Source organism: Bufo bufo, chromosome 9, assembly GCF_905171765.1.
Source record: "Bufo bufo chromosome 9, aBufBuf1.1, whole genome shotgun sequence".
Classification (NCBI taxonomy): domain Eukaryota; kingdom Metazoa; phylum Chordata; class Amphibia; order Anura; family Bufonidae; genus Bufo; species Bufo bufo.
The window spans coordinates 208,359,247-208,378,422 of record NC_053397.1 but is presented as its reverse complement, the minus strand read 5'-3'; the positions used below and the strand labels follow the sequence as shown (position 1 = coordinate 208,378,422).

At 39.6% G+C, this 19,176-nt stretch overlaps 1 protein-coding gene across 7 annotated transcripts in view; it reads left to right on the top strand.

Moving 5' to 3' along the window:
* ADGRL2 (adhesion G protein-coupled receptor L2) overlaps positions 1-19,176 on the top strand; it is a 185,797-nt gene that overhangs the window by 110,299 nt on the left and 56,322 nt on the right. For all 7 annotated transcript variants that reach the window (XM_040408493.1, XM_040408488.1, XM_040408486.1 and 4 more), the window contains exon 4: positions 7,696-7,805. In XM_040408493.1, coding sequence (XP_040264427.1) covers positions 7,696-7,805 — 110 coding nt within the window. The remainder of the gene's footprint in view (positions 1-7,695; positions 7,806-19,176) is intronic.

The window sequence follows — 19,176 nt, the reverse complement described above, 5'->3', positions numbered from 1 at the left end:
CCACAGACTCCTCTATAAAGAGGAAAAAAACACGAAAAAAGACTGTATATGGCAGCAACCTAATACCGTTGTGTTTCAACCAAAAATTACAACAAAAGTTGACTTTTCTCGTAAAGTGAATAAAATTTACATTGCCCGATATGTTTTGTGTTAAAAATTGAATCGGATTATAGGCACTATACTTGTTATGTTAGTATTTACTATACGAATACAACCTTTTTATTTTTTTGGGGGGAGGGATAGTGAGTAAATTAAAGGAAAAGGTAACATTTGTAACATTCAAACATGGTTGAAACGATAAAATAAATTAAACTTTTTGTATTTGGGCCATTTAATAATTTTTGGTCATAAAGGTGACATTTTAACGTAACTTTATTTTAAACATAGATACAGTTAATTTACTTCAGCTTTTCACATCTCTAGCAGTTTGTAGACTTGTACTAATTAATCACCACAATCACCCTCTGGATCAACACACATTTCTCTGTATAGTTTTTTTTTTTTTTTTGTAGATTAAAAAAAAATCACAAAAAAAGGAGAAAACCAAACCTCTCGTTCTCCTGGGCAGCTTTAGTTAAAACAGTTTTATGTATACATTTTTTTTATCTGTAAAATGTGTCCTGGATGCAGGTTCCTTTGCATTATTGCAGCCTGTAATCCTCTAAGTGGGTAATTAACGGTCCAGAAAAGCAATTTGTAGAGCTCTAAAGCCGTAAAGGTGAAAAATATTTTTTCCCTTAGAGTGTTCTTTAAGGAGTAAATAATAACAGATGTGGTTTTAAGATGACCAATCTAAATGTGAATGTAATTAGGAGAAATGTCCTGGAAATTGACGAGCATGTATGCGCAAGAATTTTCATATCATAACAAGTCTAATTAAATATTGAAAAGCCCCAAAATCTCCAGTTCCAAGAAGAATTACCTGCCACAGAAGGCCTCTAACTTTGCAGATAATTAGCTAGGGTTATTGAGGAAAAGTCTGAGATTTGCTTCGAAGGTCCTGCAAGGTTATGTCTTATTACGCAGTATCTTTGGTATGGTCTTGGTATCAAGTTCTTTGCTAATTTGAACTTACTGGGGATGCCCATTGCGAGTTCCAATTTGCTTGGCTGTAAATGTCGATGTGTTTGCAGACTCTCACACAGCGATAGGTGAGAAAAATCTCTCTAAGTGATTTCCCTAAATGGGGATTAGGAAGAGAAACAAGCAAATGGTGCATTAAATAAGTAATGGGACATTTAAGGTGGCCCTGTCATGTAAACAGGATGGCGGCCATGTTCTACGGTGAGCATATTCATGTGTTGTTTTAAAAAAAAAAAAAATTGGGGTAATGAGTAGAAAATTGGCATCATAAATATTCATCAAGGTCTTCTCTGCTTCCTAGCAAAATAAATATCCGAAATTTGAGTAGCTGGATAGAATCTGGCACTGCTTTAGTCTTCAAATATCTTGTTGATTGGGGATGGAACCTATAACCGGTACTTATTGGCCTTGGCACTGGCACTGCTGTCCATCTTCTGGTACTAATTGTTAAAAAAAATTTTTTTAATAATACTCTGTATGAAATCCTAGTTACTTGCTAGAATGTTTTCAAAATTAAAGGGGTTTTCCAGGCTCCTGATATTGTTGATCTATCCTCAGGATAGGTAATTTATATCCAATTGGTGAGGCTCCGACACCCTGCAACTCACATCAATCAGCTGTTCCATATGGCCTCCGCTGCTGAAACTGCACTCTGAATGGAACTGAAAGCACAGCTCCATGCAGCATCTAGTGGTTGTGTGGGGTTACTGCAGCTCAGCTCCCATTCACTTCACGGGAAGCTGAGGTGCAGTAACCCAGCACAACCACTACACTTTGAATGGCGCTGTGCTTCCTGTTACATTCACAGTGCTAGTTCCAGCATAGGAGGCTGTAGGGAACAACAGATCGGTAGCAGTGCGGGGTGTTTAGACCCTTACGGATAAGATGTTAATGACCTATCCTGAGTATTGGTCATCAATATTAGGAGCCTTGATACTTGTGTTTAAATTGCGTGAGAAAAAAAAACTGTATGTAGTGGTTTATGAATTGTTGTAGAAGGTGCAGAAGAATTATGTAGGTTATGTGCCATGTTTCTACAGATACTTATGTATATAATCACTGGTAAGCAAAGATCTTCAGCCTTCAACCAAACCTCCTTGGACATGGTAGACCTTTTAGGCACAGAGTTTGTAAGAGAGCACACAGAGTCCTTATGGCACTTCATGCCTCAGTAGGGCACTATTTTTTTGAAGATAATCTCCACTACAAGCCAAGCTTCTAGAGAAGACTACCACCGATATATGGCCTTTGATTTACCGCAGAAAACTACAATTTTATTTTTCTCTCCAGCTTCTAACACTGCCTTACTAACTTCACCACTTCCCACATAATTTCTGCTCTGTTCCCAATCTTATCACAACCCGTCGTTCACAGCCATGGATCTGGCTTTCATGAAGACCAGAAACCAACGTTGATTAAGATACTGATGGTGACTATAATAAGAGTGCTAGTGCTTAATAACACTTCTGTGACAAATAAGAGGATTATCTTGGGATACGTGCAGTTTTTATATTAATTACACTACATTTAGTTTCTTAATTTCATGGTTACTTTGCATTCAAGGTTTTTCATGAAGAATTCATTAGTTTTCAATCACTTTAATGGAGCTGCACGTTCTTACTTCATTTCACCCAGTTTCTTGTGCATTATTCCTTATACAATGGTGGTTTTAGAGAACGAGGCTGCCCATATTGATCCTGAACTTCCTCCTACCTCCCACACACTATTTTGTACTAATTGTCATTTGCATGATTGGTAAGAAAATATTCTCATACACTCATTAACAAAAAATAGATTAAATAAAAAATTCACCCAGATAGAAAGGCCAATGTCATGGCAGGCCTTCCAACTGGCATCTTTTGCAGGGTAATACTCGCCCACACACACTGAGAGTTTCACAGGAATGTCTACGCCAGATTGCAACAGTACCTTGGCCTGCCCCGTCACCAGATTTTCGCCAGTTGACCATTTAAGAGATCAGCTGGGACACCAGCTTCACCACCCTATGAGGATGCAGGATTTACCGTTCCAGCTGTAACATCTGTGAGCCAATGTGCCACAGGATACCATACGGAATCTGTATGCCTCCGTGCCCAACTGTATCTCATCTTGTATCCAGGCTAGTGGCGGCCCATCAGGGTCCTAAAGCCTTCTTATAATTGTACAGTTTTCGCCAATAAACGTATCATTTTGCTCTAATATTCTAATCACTTCCATATATCATTATTACATTCTCACTCATCCTTGTGTGTGTGTGTGTATGTATGTATATATATATATATATTTTTATTATTATTAATAATAATAATAATATTTGTTTTGTCAATCAATTTATATTCTCTTGCCGGTGGTACCTGGCTGCCCAGTGGGATCAGTGAAGCTATATTTCTCTTGTGATTCCATATGGTAGAATTAGGCTGGCCATATGTTGTTGATAGCTGTTAGCGAAACGTTTGTGACCCCACTGAGCGTACTTGTGTTCAAGATGGGGAGAGGGGAATAATCTTCTACTTGCTACTTCTACCGTTGACACTCTTCCACTGAGAACAAAAGGATTGTGCATGTTGAAACCCAACAGCCTCATAATTTTTGCCCTCGAGATGTGTTGTCAGGGGAAGTCAGAGCACCCAACCCCACTGCACATTAGATGGTTGGCCGGTTCTTCTGAAATTGATGAGTTTGACCTTCATTCATCTAAAGTGTATGTCCAGCTTTAGTCCTATTTGTGTGGTACCTTATGGCCCATAATTTGTCCCATTTTAGTTATTACTGCACTGACAGCTAATAGTCCACCATAATTACTACTTTAGTACCTGAAGAGTCAGAATCATGGTGATACTGCATGCAGCACAACTATTCTCCGTACTCTGACAAGAAATGTTGTGTCCAGCCTTCTCATGGCTCCAACCTTAAAGTATTAGGCTTTTGCTGTGACTAGTTGGATTATTTTCCATCGAGATGATTTGAGCCTGGAGCCGGTTCATAGACTTGATTATAAATGTGTACTGACTGCCCTTCCTTCAAACTATACCTCTACTCGGTTTCCTTTCCAATTACGATATTCTCTCTCTATTGTGCCATATAAACTTATCCCATTTTAATTATCTCAGGTAAGTGCCGTCTTTAATGACACGATGTCCTGTTTCGGAGCCTTGTCTTTGGTTTATTTTGATGTCACGTGCCTTTCAATTTCACTTTGCATTTTTAATCTCGGAGAATAGCGCAGAATAATGGCCCCTGGCAGGAGGTAATGAAATTTTCTTAATTCATATTTTCATGCTGAAACCTCGATTGAAAATGGCATCCAATGGCCTAGAGACAAGAGCAGCAGTGGCGGTTTCAGGGGACCTCTAATAATGATCCAGTGCTGGCGCAGATGAAGAACGATAGCACGGCGGAGAAGTAATTTAAGGAAGAAAGAGAGCGCACTATTGCTTTATTGTAGCATATCTAATGATCGGCTGAAGATTCCCAATAGTTTTTTGGAGCATGACAAGAGACACGAATGTTATCTTGCCAAAACAGAAGCCCCGGATTAATCAGTAGAACAAGAATATTGATTAAAACACTTTGCACAATAGATTGCACACAGAATCTCTTCTCCATCGCTCCACGCTTGGTAACGTGTAATAACAAACACCGGAGAATAGAGTCTTAATGTAATTTGTTTTGCATTGTGCAACCTTCCTTCGCCGTCAAAATATAGCCGTATTTTTTATTAAAGTTCCACATTGTTATTGGACTTCGCAAAACAATGAATTCGCCATGAATAATAACTGAAGTGGTGAATGCCTCTCTAGAATAATAAATCGTCATCCAGGTATTTTTATTATATTTTTTCTGTGAAAGAGATCCAGTGTCACTCTTATTTTCTAAGTAACGCAAAATATTAAAGCAACAAAATTGGAGCGATCCATTTGGTAAATAGTAAAGGGGTTGTCCAACCAGAAGGACTTGAAGTCCTATCATTTCATGACTTTGTCTCCACTACCCGCTGAATGGAAATGATGACAATCTGTTCCCTTTCACGTGACCTTTGCTGCCAATCACTGGACTCGGCGCTCTTGTGTGCATGGTCGGCCTGTGACTATTGAGCCTTTGCAATGACGTTCCACTCTTGCATACATTAACTGCTGACGCTATTGAATGGGAACAGCACATCAATGTTTCCTGTCCGCCATGGACAGGAGTTGTGCTGCTTGAATGGTGTGACATACATAACAAGACTTCTTCTTTTTTTGTATTTCAAGGGGTTCTCTAGGATTTTGATATTGATGTCCTTAGGGTATTTCATCAACATAAGATTGGCGGGGTTCTGACTTCCTACAGACCCGCCAATCGGCTGTATGAAGAGACAGCAATGCTCCAGGGGTGCTTAGGCCTCTTCTTAGGCAATGTGACATCACGTACATTGGTCATACAAACGAATGAGCCTGAGCGGCACTACTCGGTGGACGGCACTGTGCTTGGTAAGCTGTGAGGAGGCCGTGGAGCTCACCTGAGCTTCCTTTTAAACAGTTGGTCAGCCAGGGTGTCAGATGTTGCACCCCTGCCAATCTCATATCGATGACCTATCCTGAGGATAGGCACTCCATATGAAAATACCAGAGAACCATTTTAATTTTACGTTTTTTTGTCAAAACATTTTGTTCTTATGTGTTCTTGACAGATGTTCATCAAAGAGCTTTTTGATCACCTGTTTGAAGAATAAGACATTTTAGGCTCTGATTCTACCATAGTGGCTTCTATTCTTAAAAGATCCTTGACTAATTTAAAGATCCACTTTCTCCTTTAAGGGTTTGTGTGAAATATATATATAATTACAGCCCGCCCCCCCCCCCAAAAAAAATATAAATAAAAATAAATAAATTTAATAAAATAAATAAGCCTTTACTCTCCTATTTCTACTCACAGGACTGAAGGTCTGGCATGCTTGATTTCCACCTGATTGTATTCCTCTCACCTTACGGACATGGCATTTACTCCCCCTTGGGAATTTTTTTATTTTTATTGTACCTTTTTTTATTTTCTCAACTGTACCATTGGAAAAGCATGATTTTTTTTTTTTTTCTTTTAACGAAGTAATTGCTCGTTCGCCACGTAAGCCGGCAATACTGTTTAAATTCTGCTGTTTATGGAACGTGCATTTTAATTCAGACTTCTAAAGTATTTCTCCTTTCTTACGTTATCCATGTTTATTAAATCATTAATGAATTCGATCTTTTTTTTTTTTTTTTTCCACCGCTCCTGAAAGTGACAAATTAATTGTATCATAAAGCTCTGCAAATACGTTGAGCTCCATGACATTGCTCTCAACAACGTTATTTTGAACAGCGTTCGGCGCGAGATGAAAAGCAGATTTATGCACTTATTAATATTTTATATATAGTTTTGTATGCAAGAATGGAACATTGCTGACATTCTGGGAAGCGTGTTTTCATGGCAGATAATTGCAGGGAGCACAAAAAGGAGGCCGCTCTCTGTCTCTTTCTAAGGGATCTGTTGGTTCTCACTAGTTTAGAGTCGTTATCGTAGACTGTACACATGTAGGAAACACATTTTTTTCATTGCATTGTCAGTAATGACCTGGCTACCTGGATGATTTTGTGTAGGCAGGAGGTAGATAAGACTTGGGAGAAAACCTGGCTGCTTCAGATGACGAATGGTATGAGATTAATACATTGAAAGAATGATCACTGACAAGTCAAGGCTTGGCGACGGGGTTATTGTAGTAGAGGGAGAGCTCCTGGCCCCTAATGCAAATTTTTGGCCATTGTATCATGCGCCAGTTATAATACTGGTGCCAGGGCCGGCATCAGCACCCGGCAAAGCAGGGCAAGTTCCGGGGCCCACTGCTCTTGGGAAGGGGCCCCCTCAGGTCTATTCTCAGATCGCTGAACAGTGGGGAATCCCGAAGAGTCCGGACTCTTCCTGGCTTAGGAGTCCCTCCTCTGAATCCTGAGGATAGGTCATCAAAAGAAAAAAGCCCGGACAACCCCTTTAAGTTCGGGGTTCTTGTTCTGGAGACAGGACCCATCTGTCATTTGTGATATATCCTAGGAATATGTTATAAATGTTGAGATGGGACAACCCCTTTAAGTAATCTCAGTACATTAATTGCACTATAGCTTTTATCTAATGGATTTTACAGAGCTTAGCTTCATAGCCTGGAGAGGCAGATGCCAATGCCTTATGCTGCCTTTGGCTAAAGGAGTATAGGCAGTCCTTTTCCTAACCGGGCCATATACCCTTCCTAGGATGAATTCAGTAATTATGACTTGAAATCATTCTACTGCATTTCACAACAGTTTGCCTAGAAGAGTATTTTTTTTGCTTATTTTACTAATTTTGCTGCAATTTTTTAAAATGATTATAGCTTGTCTTTACTCAAATAGATATGTGTGTGTGCAGATTGCAGGCAATGCAGGGTGTTCAACTTGCACCCACAATATAAACATAAATAACTAATCTGTATGCCTTGTGTCTATACTCTCATTGTACCCGTAGCAGTTGCTTCCTTTTGGTTGTGTGGCAGTGGCACCCAGGGTTCTGTTTAAGCCTCTGGTTTGTTTTCCGCCTAAATAATGACCTGGGTTTATTTTCTAATTACAGGTGTAACAATAGGACGCAGTGTGTGGTGATCACAGGATCAGACGTGTTCCCTGACCCGTGTCCGGGGACCTACAAGTACTTGGAAGTCCAATATGAATGTGTACCTTACAGTAAGTAAACCCAATTGTCTCTTGCTCTGTAAACACTAAACTTGTTCTTTCCAACACCAGACGCTTGCTGTGTATATAGTCTTCAGACACTCCGAACCTATCTGCATGCAGTACAGGCAAGACCTACCCCATGGAAGAGAGCCATGCTGCTAGTCTGGCCAAATCCTCCTCCTGCAGCCTTAAGTGTTTGCTTTCAGGACTAGTGTTTTTCTAGAAAACAAACCAGATTTAGCCGTTGCGGGTGCCAGACAGAATGTGTGTATCTGCCCAATACTGGGGCCTGACAAATTGATTTGGCTCACACTTTCCTAAAGAAAGTATTGACTTTGATTTCAATCACTAGTTGCTCGCACGGCTACCTGCTGCCGTAGTTCCTTTTGTGCATTTTATTAGCTTTTGCTGAGACAAATCCCCTCCATTATATTTGTTTTAGGAGGAGAATCACTGTCAGTAAAGTATAAATTGAAGTGGCATGTGTGGTCTGCTGGGCATGGCGAAAAAAAACAAAAAAAACAGGATTTTTAGTTATCCCAAAACTTACAAAAAGGTCCAATAAAAGTATTATATGACCATGGATTTTTTTATTTTATTTTTTAATTTCCAAAGGAGATAATAAAATCACGTTGCATTGGATTTTGATCATAGAAAATTATTAGTGCAGTCACTAGAAAGAGGGTAACTTTCTTTAAAGACTCTGGTAGGATCTCTTTATAGAGGGACCTGCTAAAAAATTATTAAATAGGTATTCTGGTTAGAACAAGGTATTCAATACTATCAGATAGGTGGGCATCAGACTGCTGGGACCCCACCTAATCACGAGAACAGGGGTTCCCATTTGAAAGGAGCTATGGTCAGACATGCTCACCAGTGCTCTGTAAAAAGTATATGACTTGTACTTGGCTATCTCACACAGTCTGATAGAGATTGATGGAGTGGCAAGTACGCATGCTCGACCTGCTGCTCCTTTTAGACCGGGGAATGGCCCCCTGAATCTCGTGATTTGTGGGGGTTCCAGCAGTCAGAACCCCACCGATCTAATACTGCCCTACTAGGAGTACCTCTTTAATAAAAATAAAAAAATAAATGAAGTCCAAGTATTTTCATAGAAATGATGATCTATAGAATTTATAGACTTCTATGTTCCAAGAAGTTACTGAAGCAATAGATATTTTTAGTTTTTTTAGATGTTTTTTTTATATTTTTTTATATTTCCAAAGCAATCATAGTCCATAAAAAATTAAAGCATCCATGACTAAAGAAAAGCTAATCTCCTTCTATATAGAAGTGATTCACCATGGACCTAGTAAAGGGGCGGGTGAGTAAGACATGGGGGTGTGTAACTTTACCAAAAACTTGTCTCCCCCACCTCCAATTTTCTTCTCATTTCTTTCCTGTTTATTATATATTCTGAATATAAGCCACTGTTCTGTACATTGAATATGTTCACTCACATCACAATCTATGTCAGAAGTGTACCAATGAAAGGGGTTTTCCGCTACTTGGATATCGATGGCTGATCATCGGGATAGGTCCTCAATATCAGATTAGTAGAGTCCAACATCCTGCACAGCCACCGATCAGCTGTTTTGGGCAGGTCCTGGAAACTGTACAATGCACAGAGTCTGAAACACGATATTCTCTCAGCTATCTGGTGGCTGTGATAGTATGCTGGTGTTGGAAACTACATAGTGGACAGAACCTTCCATCCACTGTATAGATTCTGTCTCCAGTGGTTGCCCGAAACAGCTGATCATGGGGGTGCTGATGTTGGACTCCCACTAATCTGATATCAGTGACCTATCCAGAGAATAGGTCATCAATATCAAAGTACCGGAAACCCTTTTAAATGTTTTTGGAGTGTGGCAGAAAACCACATAATTGTGACAAACGTAGAAACTTGAATCCCTTGGACTAAATTTCATCCAATGCTGGTTCTAGGAAAAAGAAAGGGCGAACTCTGCAAAATTGAGCCCACAAACCCAAGAATCATGTGTTAATACAACTTTTAATTCATACAAATGTTACTTCTGTGGGACACCCACACCATCCCTTTCAGTTTCCCACAGTCGGTTCACATATATGTTGTGGTTTCGGTTTCAAATGGAAACCAGGAAGCAATACCGTATCTGTCTTACAACAGACACCACTGACTTGGGGCTCATGTACATGCCCGTAGCCGCTTTTGCCATCCGCAAAATGCAGATCTGCAAAACACAAATACTGGCCGCGTGCGTTCCACATTTTGCGGAACGGAACGTCCTGCCCTAAATAGTATTAATGGAAGGGAGAAAAAAATGTTGGGTGCGGTAGGCTCGTGGTGACCTCCCACTGAATTTAACCTGCTCCGGAAAACCCAAAGTACAGCACCAATTCACTGTTAGGAGCAGGTTGTATTCAGTGGGAGGTCACCACGAGCCTACTGCACCCAACCTTTTTGTCTCCCTTCCATTAATAATGTCCTACATGTTGATAGTTTGTCCGCATGGTCAAGCCTTAAGCAGCCTCTTCACTAGTACACTCTACTTGCCTTTTTCCTTCTCTCCTAATATGTTCTCCTAATCCACTGGCGCCTTAAGTTTTTTCTGGTCTTCTGGATTACCTTTCCACAAGACCCGATTAACCCTCAACTTTCTTTCTATTACATATTTACTGCCCTCTATAGAACAGTCCTATCCTTGTCAAGAGACAAGAATAGGACCTGTTGTATTTTTTTTGTGGGTGGAACAGAATAGACCTATGGATGCGGGCTGCACACTTTCAGCTTTGAGAAGAGAAAAAAAATGGTTCTGCTCTCGGAGCTATATTTTTCATCACAAACGACACAGTCTGTGACAGAGACTTCTAATGAAGCTTCCAACACAGTTGTGAACGTAAAGGGAAAAAAAAACACTTGATCTGGTGGCTCTCGATTTAGAAAAATCTGATTAATAACACAGACGCGACTCTCCCCTTCTCACATCTGACAGCTTGGTTGCCATGGATTACCTTTCCCTATCAGCCGGTCTGTCTTTGGCTCAAGGTGGAATTGCTACTGAATGAAATGGAGAGATACAGAGTCTTTTTTTGTATTTCGTACTATTACATCAAGGTTCCTGGGAAAAAATAAGTGACAGGTAGCCTCTTTAATGTACTTCTTACAACATTTTTACACATAAATTTGCAAAGATTTGTTGCAGAGCTTAATCTGGTGAACCCTAGAGCTTCTGCCCACATAACGAGAAGGTGATGTATCTCAGAATCAGCCCTGCAAACCTGCAATTATTTCCTTACTCTCGCTTCCTAAGCTGTAAGACTCTATTCATTCTCCTTCACGTAGAAATGTCATCTTATTTCCTTTTAGCCAGTATTTGAGAATGTGTTTGGAGATATCCAGCCTGCATCCTGGTAACTTACCCTATGTGTACTTGTAGCTTATGATTACATTTCATGTTTTTTTTCCATCACAGGAAACTAATTTAAGTTGCTTTAAGGAAATGTTCTATCCAGTATTAAATGCTCTGCCAAGCAGTGTTACACATCAGCATAAACTGGGAAGAAGTATACAAAGCGAGCGTCTAATAACGCCAAGCTTATAGCACTTAAACATATTGGAGGTAGATGATATCCAGTTTGGGGGCGGAATTAGTTTACGACCTAACCGTTTGCTGGAAATGATTGGCACCACTGAGATGTCACTTAAAGAAGCACTTGCAAGGGAAACTGATATACTGTGTTCTGTCTAGGGAGGAGGGGGTATGACCATGTTCATCTGAATCTTGGTGTCATGCGCCGCCAACTCAGGCGCTAGGTAGAACGCGGCAACTCATTTTCAAGTGTCCATGTAGTGAGGTTTTAGGTGGAACTGGCTCTTTATGAATTAGAGTTGATGGCCACATGCCTATATCAGAAGATCACTTAAAATGATCCAATACTTAAAGAACCTTTGTCACCATGATCAACCTACAAACCATACTGCCAGGTAGGGTTGATCATGGTGAATTAAAGCCTGCAATCAGATCCTAAATATTTACTTTTATTGTTATGTAGGTAGTTTAGGTGCTCAGAGCACCGAGGGGCTGGAGCACTACTTCATCTCCTCCTCTTCCCCGTCACCATTTCCCTTCATGTCCTGATTGACAATGCTCGCATCCTCACTGTTTGAATGCCTCTTCCTGAAATCTTGCTCATGCACCAGAGAGATTTCAATTGGCGCATGCGCAGTGCTGCTCATGAGGCTGTTCCTGCTTTGAGTGCTGCATTGCGCATGCACTGATTAAAATCTCACCAGCACTTAGGTAAGATTTCAGGCCTCCTTTAGTTAAGTGAAGCCCTATAGATACATTTGACGCATACATGGCGAGCTTTTCCCAGCATATACAGCAAATGTAGGACCCTGACGCAATCTGAACGGAGCCTTAATCAATGGCAAATGTAAAGAGAGGTTCTACAGTTTACTTTTTTTTATTTTGAGCCAGTACCTCCTGACAAGATGTCCCTCAGTGCTACTGTGATGTCACTAGTTTGGAGTTAATGGATAGGCCGAAAACGAACTGAGCCCACATAATCAATGCCTCCAATGTGTTTTGATATAAAAAAAATATTAAATACGGAGATGAGTAATGGAATGATCAGAAATGATCACTGCTTCTTGGAATAATTCCAAATCTGACTTACAATTATTACCACCAGGGGCAGTGTTCTGTTGCCATCTGATAATATCACCTTTGATCAAATTTGAAGTTTGCAATATTGTAGGGATTATTACATCCATGTTCTATTAACTTTCACGTCTAATTTTATTTTCGCAATCAGGATGTTTTTTTTCCTAGTGGCTGTACAAAGGATTCCATATGCGTGGATTTCATCCTTGTGTTAATTTAATGATATGAAGTATGTATGTGCGCTGTCCAAACCCCCCACCTCGTCTATAAATGTTCCTATCGTATGTTCTCATTAAAGACATGTCCACCTACAGTATATGTTCTGCTAGCAGGTGTCTCATAGAAACCAATATCAGGTATCCATGTAAGAAGTTGCCTGATGCATGTGTTGACAACTCAAGTGTGTGTTTTGCAACCCTGACAACCTCACACAGCTGGAGTTGTCACAAGTCTGTGAAAGGTAAATCTCTACTGGATATTGGTTTATCACGCTTTTATTTATAACTATGCTGTATCTGGTCATCTCTTTTTAAGATTGTCATCTGTATAATACCCTCAAATGGTGAAACTAGTAAGTACAACAAGCTTCTCCTACCCAGCTCTCAGGACCAGAGTTTGAAGGTTTGTATGTTTTGTGCAGGTCTTACAGCTGAAAAGGACATTTGGGAGGAACATTGCAAGAAAACCTGTTAATCAGCTGGTCTCAGCCAATCAGCATAGCTAAAAACAGTCCCAGAGATGCTGATTGGCTAACAGCAGTTCACAATGTTCTTCTCTAATGTCCTTTTCAGCTGAATGCCAGACGCAGTACATCACCAAAACTGTGATTCTGATAGCTGTGTAAGGGGAGCACTTATCCACCTGTCTTTGTGATGGTCTTATTTGAAGGGATATTCCTGTTAGAACAAGTTATCTTATATCTACTGGATGGGGGCTAACTGTTAGATTAGTGCAGGTCAGACCTCTGAGACCCCCATTACCCAAGAGAACGGGTTGATTCTATGCCCCCAAATGAATGCTGCAGCAGGTCAAGAATGCCCACTGTTGCTCCATTCATCTTTATAAGACTGCCAGATATAACTGAGTACAAAGTCCCATAGACTTTGACTGGAGCATGGTGCACATCACTGCTTTCAAAAAGAAAACATGGCACCCATATTCTCAAGATCTGTGGGGTGTCCCAGTGGCTGGACCCCACTGATCTAACAGTTATCCCCTATTAAGTGTATACAGTAAACTTGTTTTAAGGGTGTGCCATCATGACATAGTCATCATGTTGCCTGCAAACTATTTTTGTAGGCTGCTCTAGGAGTTGATGACCCACATGATACTGTTAAAGGGGGCAGCTTCTTAAAGGAACACTAAACCTAAGGTCAGCAGCTAAAAATTTGTATTTGTTGAGGTCCTCTGAATTGGAAATATGAGAGATGGAGTAAGGCCTTGATCACATCTCCTTCAAGCAGATGTGGCTGTCTGATCCAGCACAAATGCTGGCTGTCGGCCAGACAAAAAGCCGTTGCACGCAACGTTTTTTTGTCTGGCCGAGGGTGAAATTTATCACTGGACCTCCTTATAGTCAATGGGGATCGAACTAGAACTAGGTGACCTAGAGAATCAGTGGCTTCCTGGCTGGTCAGACTTGAAGTAATCATCCCATTAAGGGACACTACTGACACCCTTCTACCCAGCCAGAAATGGGAAAAATGGTTTGCTGTAAACACAGCAAATAAAGAAGTTCTAGACTTCTGGTTAAGTGTCCCTTTAACTTAGAGAAATAATCTCCTCCGAGTCTTTGGTTCCAAAGCAACTCATGAGCTGAATTTTTTTGAACACCGTTTTACAACACAAAATGGCTGACTCTCTTTTTGATTAACCAAATAGGCCAAAATGAATTCATCAAAGAATAGAGTTAAAGCGACCTTGTTGACCCTAGAAACCATTTCGCAAGCAGCTTTTGCATTTTAAAAATGGCGTTTGAAAATGAATCATGGGCTCTGATTGGCAAGAAAGACACTTTTCAATGAGACCTTTCTAGTATATGAGGCCCATAGATTTAAGTATACACTGTACAACTTTTTAAGTAATCCAGATTATAAATCTCCTATCTTTGGAAGCTACAGCTCCAGTTCAAACCATTGAGTCACCATGGAAACAGACTACAACTTGTGAACTTGCCAAGAGAAGTAAAGAAAGGCTGGAAGGGAGAATAATTGTACGGTCTGACTGCACAGGGTATTTTTGTAGTCTGTTACCAAGGAGATATGTAGAAATATATTTCAATACACACACATTTTACCTAAAATCTCCATCCCTCTCTTCTTACCGGTAGATGTGAGTGTCTTCTTCTCCGATTGTAGAGTAATAGCCTTTTCACCAGATGCTCCTCACCTCTGTGTTGCGTATATTCTCTGTATTGATTAACAGTTCGTATCATTTGTTTACCCTGATATTCTAGTCGATGGGAAGATATAAATGTTTCTCCAAGTAGACTGACCTTTAAGTGTCTTTGATTGCATTTTTATAGATCAAACACAGGATATTTTTTCTTACCTGGCGCTTTATAATTATGGATGTGCGTGCCTACATACATACGTTAAGTATCGAATACATGGGTTTGTTAATATCGTGGGACATTAATCAAACTGTCATGGAAAGAGCTCATTACAATAATCGCAGGAATAGTTTTTATTCTCAAAGTGAAATGAATGAACTTAAGATTTATCATTTTTTATGCTTTCAATAGGATCCTGTTATTTTGCATACATTTAAACTTTTATTAAAGGTAATTTAGAACACAATATTCCAATTTGTTTTTTGGTAAGGTAGGATCGGTGGCTTCCTGGCTGGCCAGTTGATATTGAGAAAGATTGGTGTTAACTTTCTCACCGATCTATCTCCAGTCCTCCTCACACAGCGGAAGGAGTGTTGCAGTGTGTCAGTCTGAACTATCTTCTCTCTGTGAGGAGCAGAACGACAAATCCCATTTGTCCCTTGGCACTGTAGAGATGTGATGGTTTGGCAGATGGATAGATATGAGGGGGAGAGAGATTTTATATGCATTTAGTGCAAGATATCGGTCTAGCAAAATTTTGTACTGCTCCCTTCATTTACCATTGGGATTAATTCATACATTAATGCATAGATCCGGTATTTACCATACTGAACCTAGATGAATATCTCTTTAGCCTCAATGTCCAGCTGTCCTTTTAAATCCCCAGTGAAACCGTCATATGGGAGGCTGATTAGCAAATGGCACACTTTTTTTTTTAAATTAAAGAGCAGATCTTTATCTGCAAAGGCCTAGTGTCATAATCTCTGTGGGCAGTAAGATTAGCATCAAATGCAGTGTCCTGCACACAACCGTATCTAATGTCATGTCAGAGGTGAGCGTATACGGCATATATGGACGTTGTGACGTACCGCAGTCCTTTGATCACAGACCTTTCTTAAAAATAAAAAATGCCATTTGTAACTAGAATTTTTGAATATTTAGAAATAATCTGCTTGACCAGACATGACCTGTATGCATTTGGTCATGGAGAGGTGTAGCATATGTGATGAGCTACATGCAGGTCTACTGATTGACCCTATGAAGTTGGGGGACAGTTTTGAGGGTTCTAATAGGTATTTTAGTTGAGGAATATTAGTGCATCTCTGAAGCTGAGTTAGTAGGTCCCACTGACAGGCTTATGTATAGAAGCAACCCAATCTATCGGCAAGCAAGGATCTGGTATATTAGGTATACTTTAATATCACCCATATAGATGGGACACATGGAGGCCTCAGTATATCCTGAATCTAGGTAAGAGGCGTATGTAAAAAAAATATATATTTTAATGTGCAGTATATTGAAACTCAAACAGTTAACTTATAAATAAAGCTGAATATTTGATAAAAGTTGCAGGAGGGTTGAAAAACATCCTATTGTTCCCAAATGTAGAAGCCAAGCTTAAGGGAAGTATGTAAAAAAACCAAATGTATACAAATTCCATTCGTGATGAATTACTTTGTCACTAATTACCGCTATCGTGCCGCCCCCATCATTGAACCCCTCTGATGCCGCATTCATTGCTGATTGAGGCATCTAACTCTAAAACTGAGGCCTTTCAGGGGTTAATCTGGTTAAAAAAATATGTACATACTCACCTTATTCATTTGCTCATGGAGAGGCCGTCGCAACCATCTTGATTGAAGACAGTGTGTGAAGTCTTACGCGGTGACGGGATGATGTCATCACGCCATCACATTGTGCAAATTTTGCGCGCTATCTTAAATCAAGATGCCTGCAACGGCCTCTCCGCGAGCAAATGGATGAGGCGAGTATTTTTTATTTTTTTAACTGCCATTTCAGAAACAATAGATTTGTTGCCACGAAACATGAGGAAATTTGGGTTTTGCGATAAATCTTTCCAAATTTTTCCGAAGTCAATTAGTTTGGCTTCGACACGATTTATACCCACTGTCCAGCTACAGACTCTGCTTAACCACTTTAAATATTGCAAGAGGGTTGAACACATCCCATGATTGTGCCCAAATCAAGATGCTCCTGTTGGCTATTGTCCAACTCCTTGCTGCCTCTTTAGAATGAAGCGGTCTCTTTTCTTCTGTAGAAAGCTGAGAAGTCTTTTTTTCTTTAGTTCTGTAGCTGCAAATCGTGTAGGGGCAAGATCATTCAATCAGCTCCGAAGCGAAGAACCGTAGCATAATATTTTAACCTGCTAAATCTAGCATTTTTTGCATGGAAATAATATTGTGACAGGTAGCAAGCTTTTCCTTTCTTTTTCCCATCTCAAGTACAATCAGTGGGAGATAACCCAGAATAGATTTTTTTATTTTTTTTAAGTGAGATTTGATCAGCCTGAATTACTCAGAGTTGAATATTAGACTAATATTTTTGCAGTATTTTGAAAAGTTCATTGGAATGCTAGGTAATGGTAGCAATGCATCATCTCTGGAGCTTCTACCGTGCTTGATGCCCACCTGTGGAGGAGACAGCGCTGCTGTAGTCTGAACTATTGTTCGTGACAATGTGGGTTATTAATTAAGGAAATGGTGGCATCACTGTGGCAGGAAAAAAAAATTTATTTTTATGTTTTCAGAGCATTTCATATGCACATTACATAGTTGTACGTGCATTTTTTGCATTTCCTTTATTTTTATTGCCCCCTGTGCATTTTAGCTAATATGTTCCAACCATATTAAAAATAATTCTATGGCCTGTTAACATTGCTTTCCCATGTATCTCATCATAAATTGTGTGCAGGTGCTTTGCACATGCATATAATTATAGCGAGGGAAGTCCTTCGTATAATACTATAGCCTCCATGAACTGTGTGAGCAGTTCAGGGTTATGAGGCACATTTTTTTTAAATTTCTTTAGGAAGACCAGTAATAGTTTCCATTTTTCCTAAAACTAGTTGGCACAATTTTAATAATTATGATATTTAAAAGAAAAGTTGCTGACAACTCTGTACATACTGATGTTCCCTTCTTTATCTTTCCTATTGACTTGAGAGATCCTTAGTTGAGAGGCATGAGATGACCAGCTTTGGAAAAAAAAGAAACATGACAAAGGGACACAAAAGTTTATTTTTATTTTTTTAAGTTTGTCACTAATGACACTTATCCTAGGAAAGGTAAGGGGACATATGTATGTGCGGCACCTTAAATACAGATTTAGGCCTCTTTCACACATCAGTGAATTGTGGACGTGTGCTGTCTATTGTCTCCATGGACAGCAGATGTACCCATTGACTTTAATATATGTATCCACACAGCAGTAGTTTTCCATGGGTCCTTGGAGGCACCACCATGATTACAGATCCCTCATGCACATTATACTGTAGTCTATGGGTCTGTGAAAGCCACAGACACAAGACAGATGCCATCTGTGTTCCGTAGTTTTCTTGGCTCTTTGCTAGGAGATGCTCTGCAAATTAGTTTTCAGCCTAGCAGTGTCCATGGAATACGGATGACACACAGGCCAAACATGGATTCTTCACAGACATCTTCACAGACAAACCACTGACCATCTTGTCACAAATGTCATCATGGACATATGAAAGAGGCCTTGTTAGCCACCAGAAGCCATTTATTGATTTTTTTTAATTTTTTTTTTTAAATATAATTTGGAAAAATGGAAAGGCACTTTAAACAATTGAAACGTTAAGTTATGCGTTGTTTTTCTTTTCTTAGTCGGAATCTAGTAGTATTGCTAATTAACAGCACAGCTTATTTTTGTTCACAAACCAGCATGGTAGTTTAATGCAGATGGCACATTCTCGGCAATCTGCAGCTTGCAGATCTACAACACATTTTAACAACTCATTTTTTAACCTTTTTTCATTTTATTTTTTTTATTTTATTTTTTTACACATGGACAAAACTGTAACTGAAGAGAAAAATGGTGTTCACGTAGTATAACTTATTTTACATCTTATTCACCCTTACAATAGCCGTGTGTAATATACACAAGATAGAAATATGTTTCATGTAAACATCTGATTTTTGCAATTTCAAATGGAAATTGGTGGTGTTTGCAGAAAATACACGCAGGTAATAAAGGAGCAATATTTTTTAGCATTTGGTCCATTTGTAATGTACATCCGGAAAATAGATATAAAAATGGCTTTATTTCCTGTGATTATCTCCTTGAATTTTCAGGCTCCGTTACTTGGGTTATGATACATAACTTGCACCCTGAATCTATGAATCATGCATGGTCTTCAGTG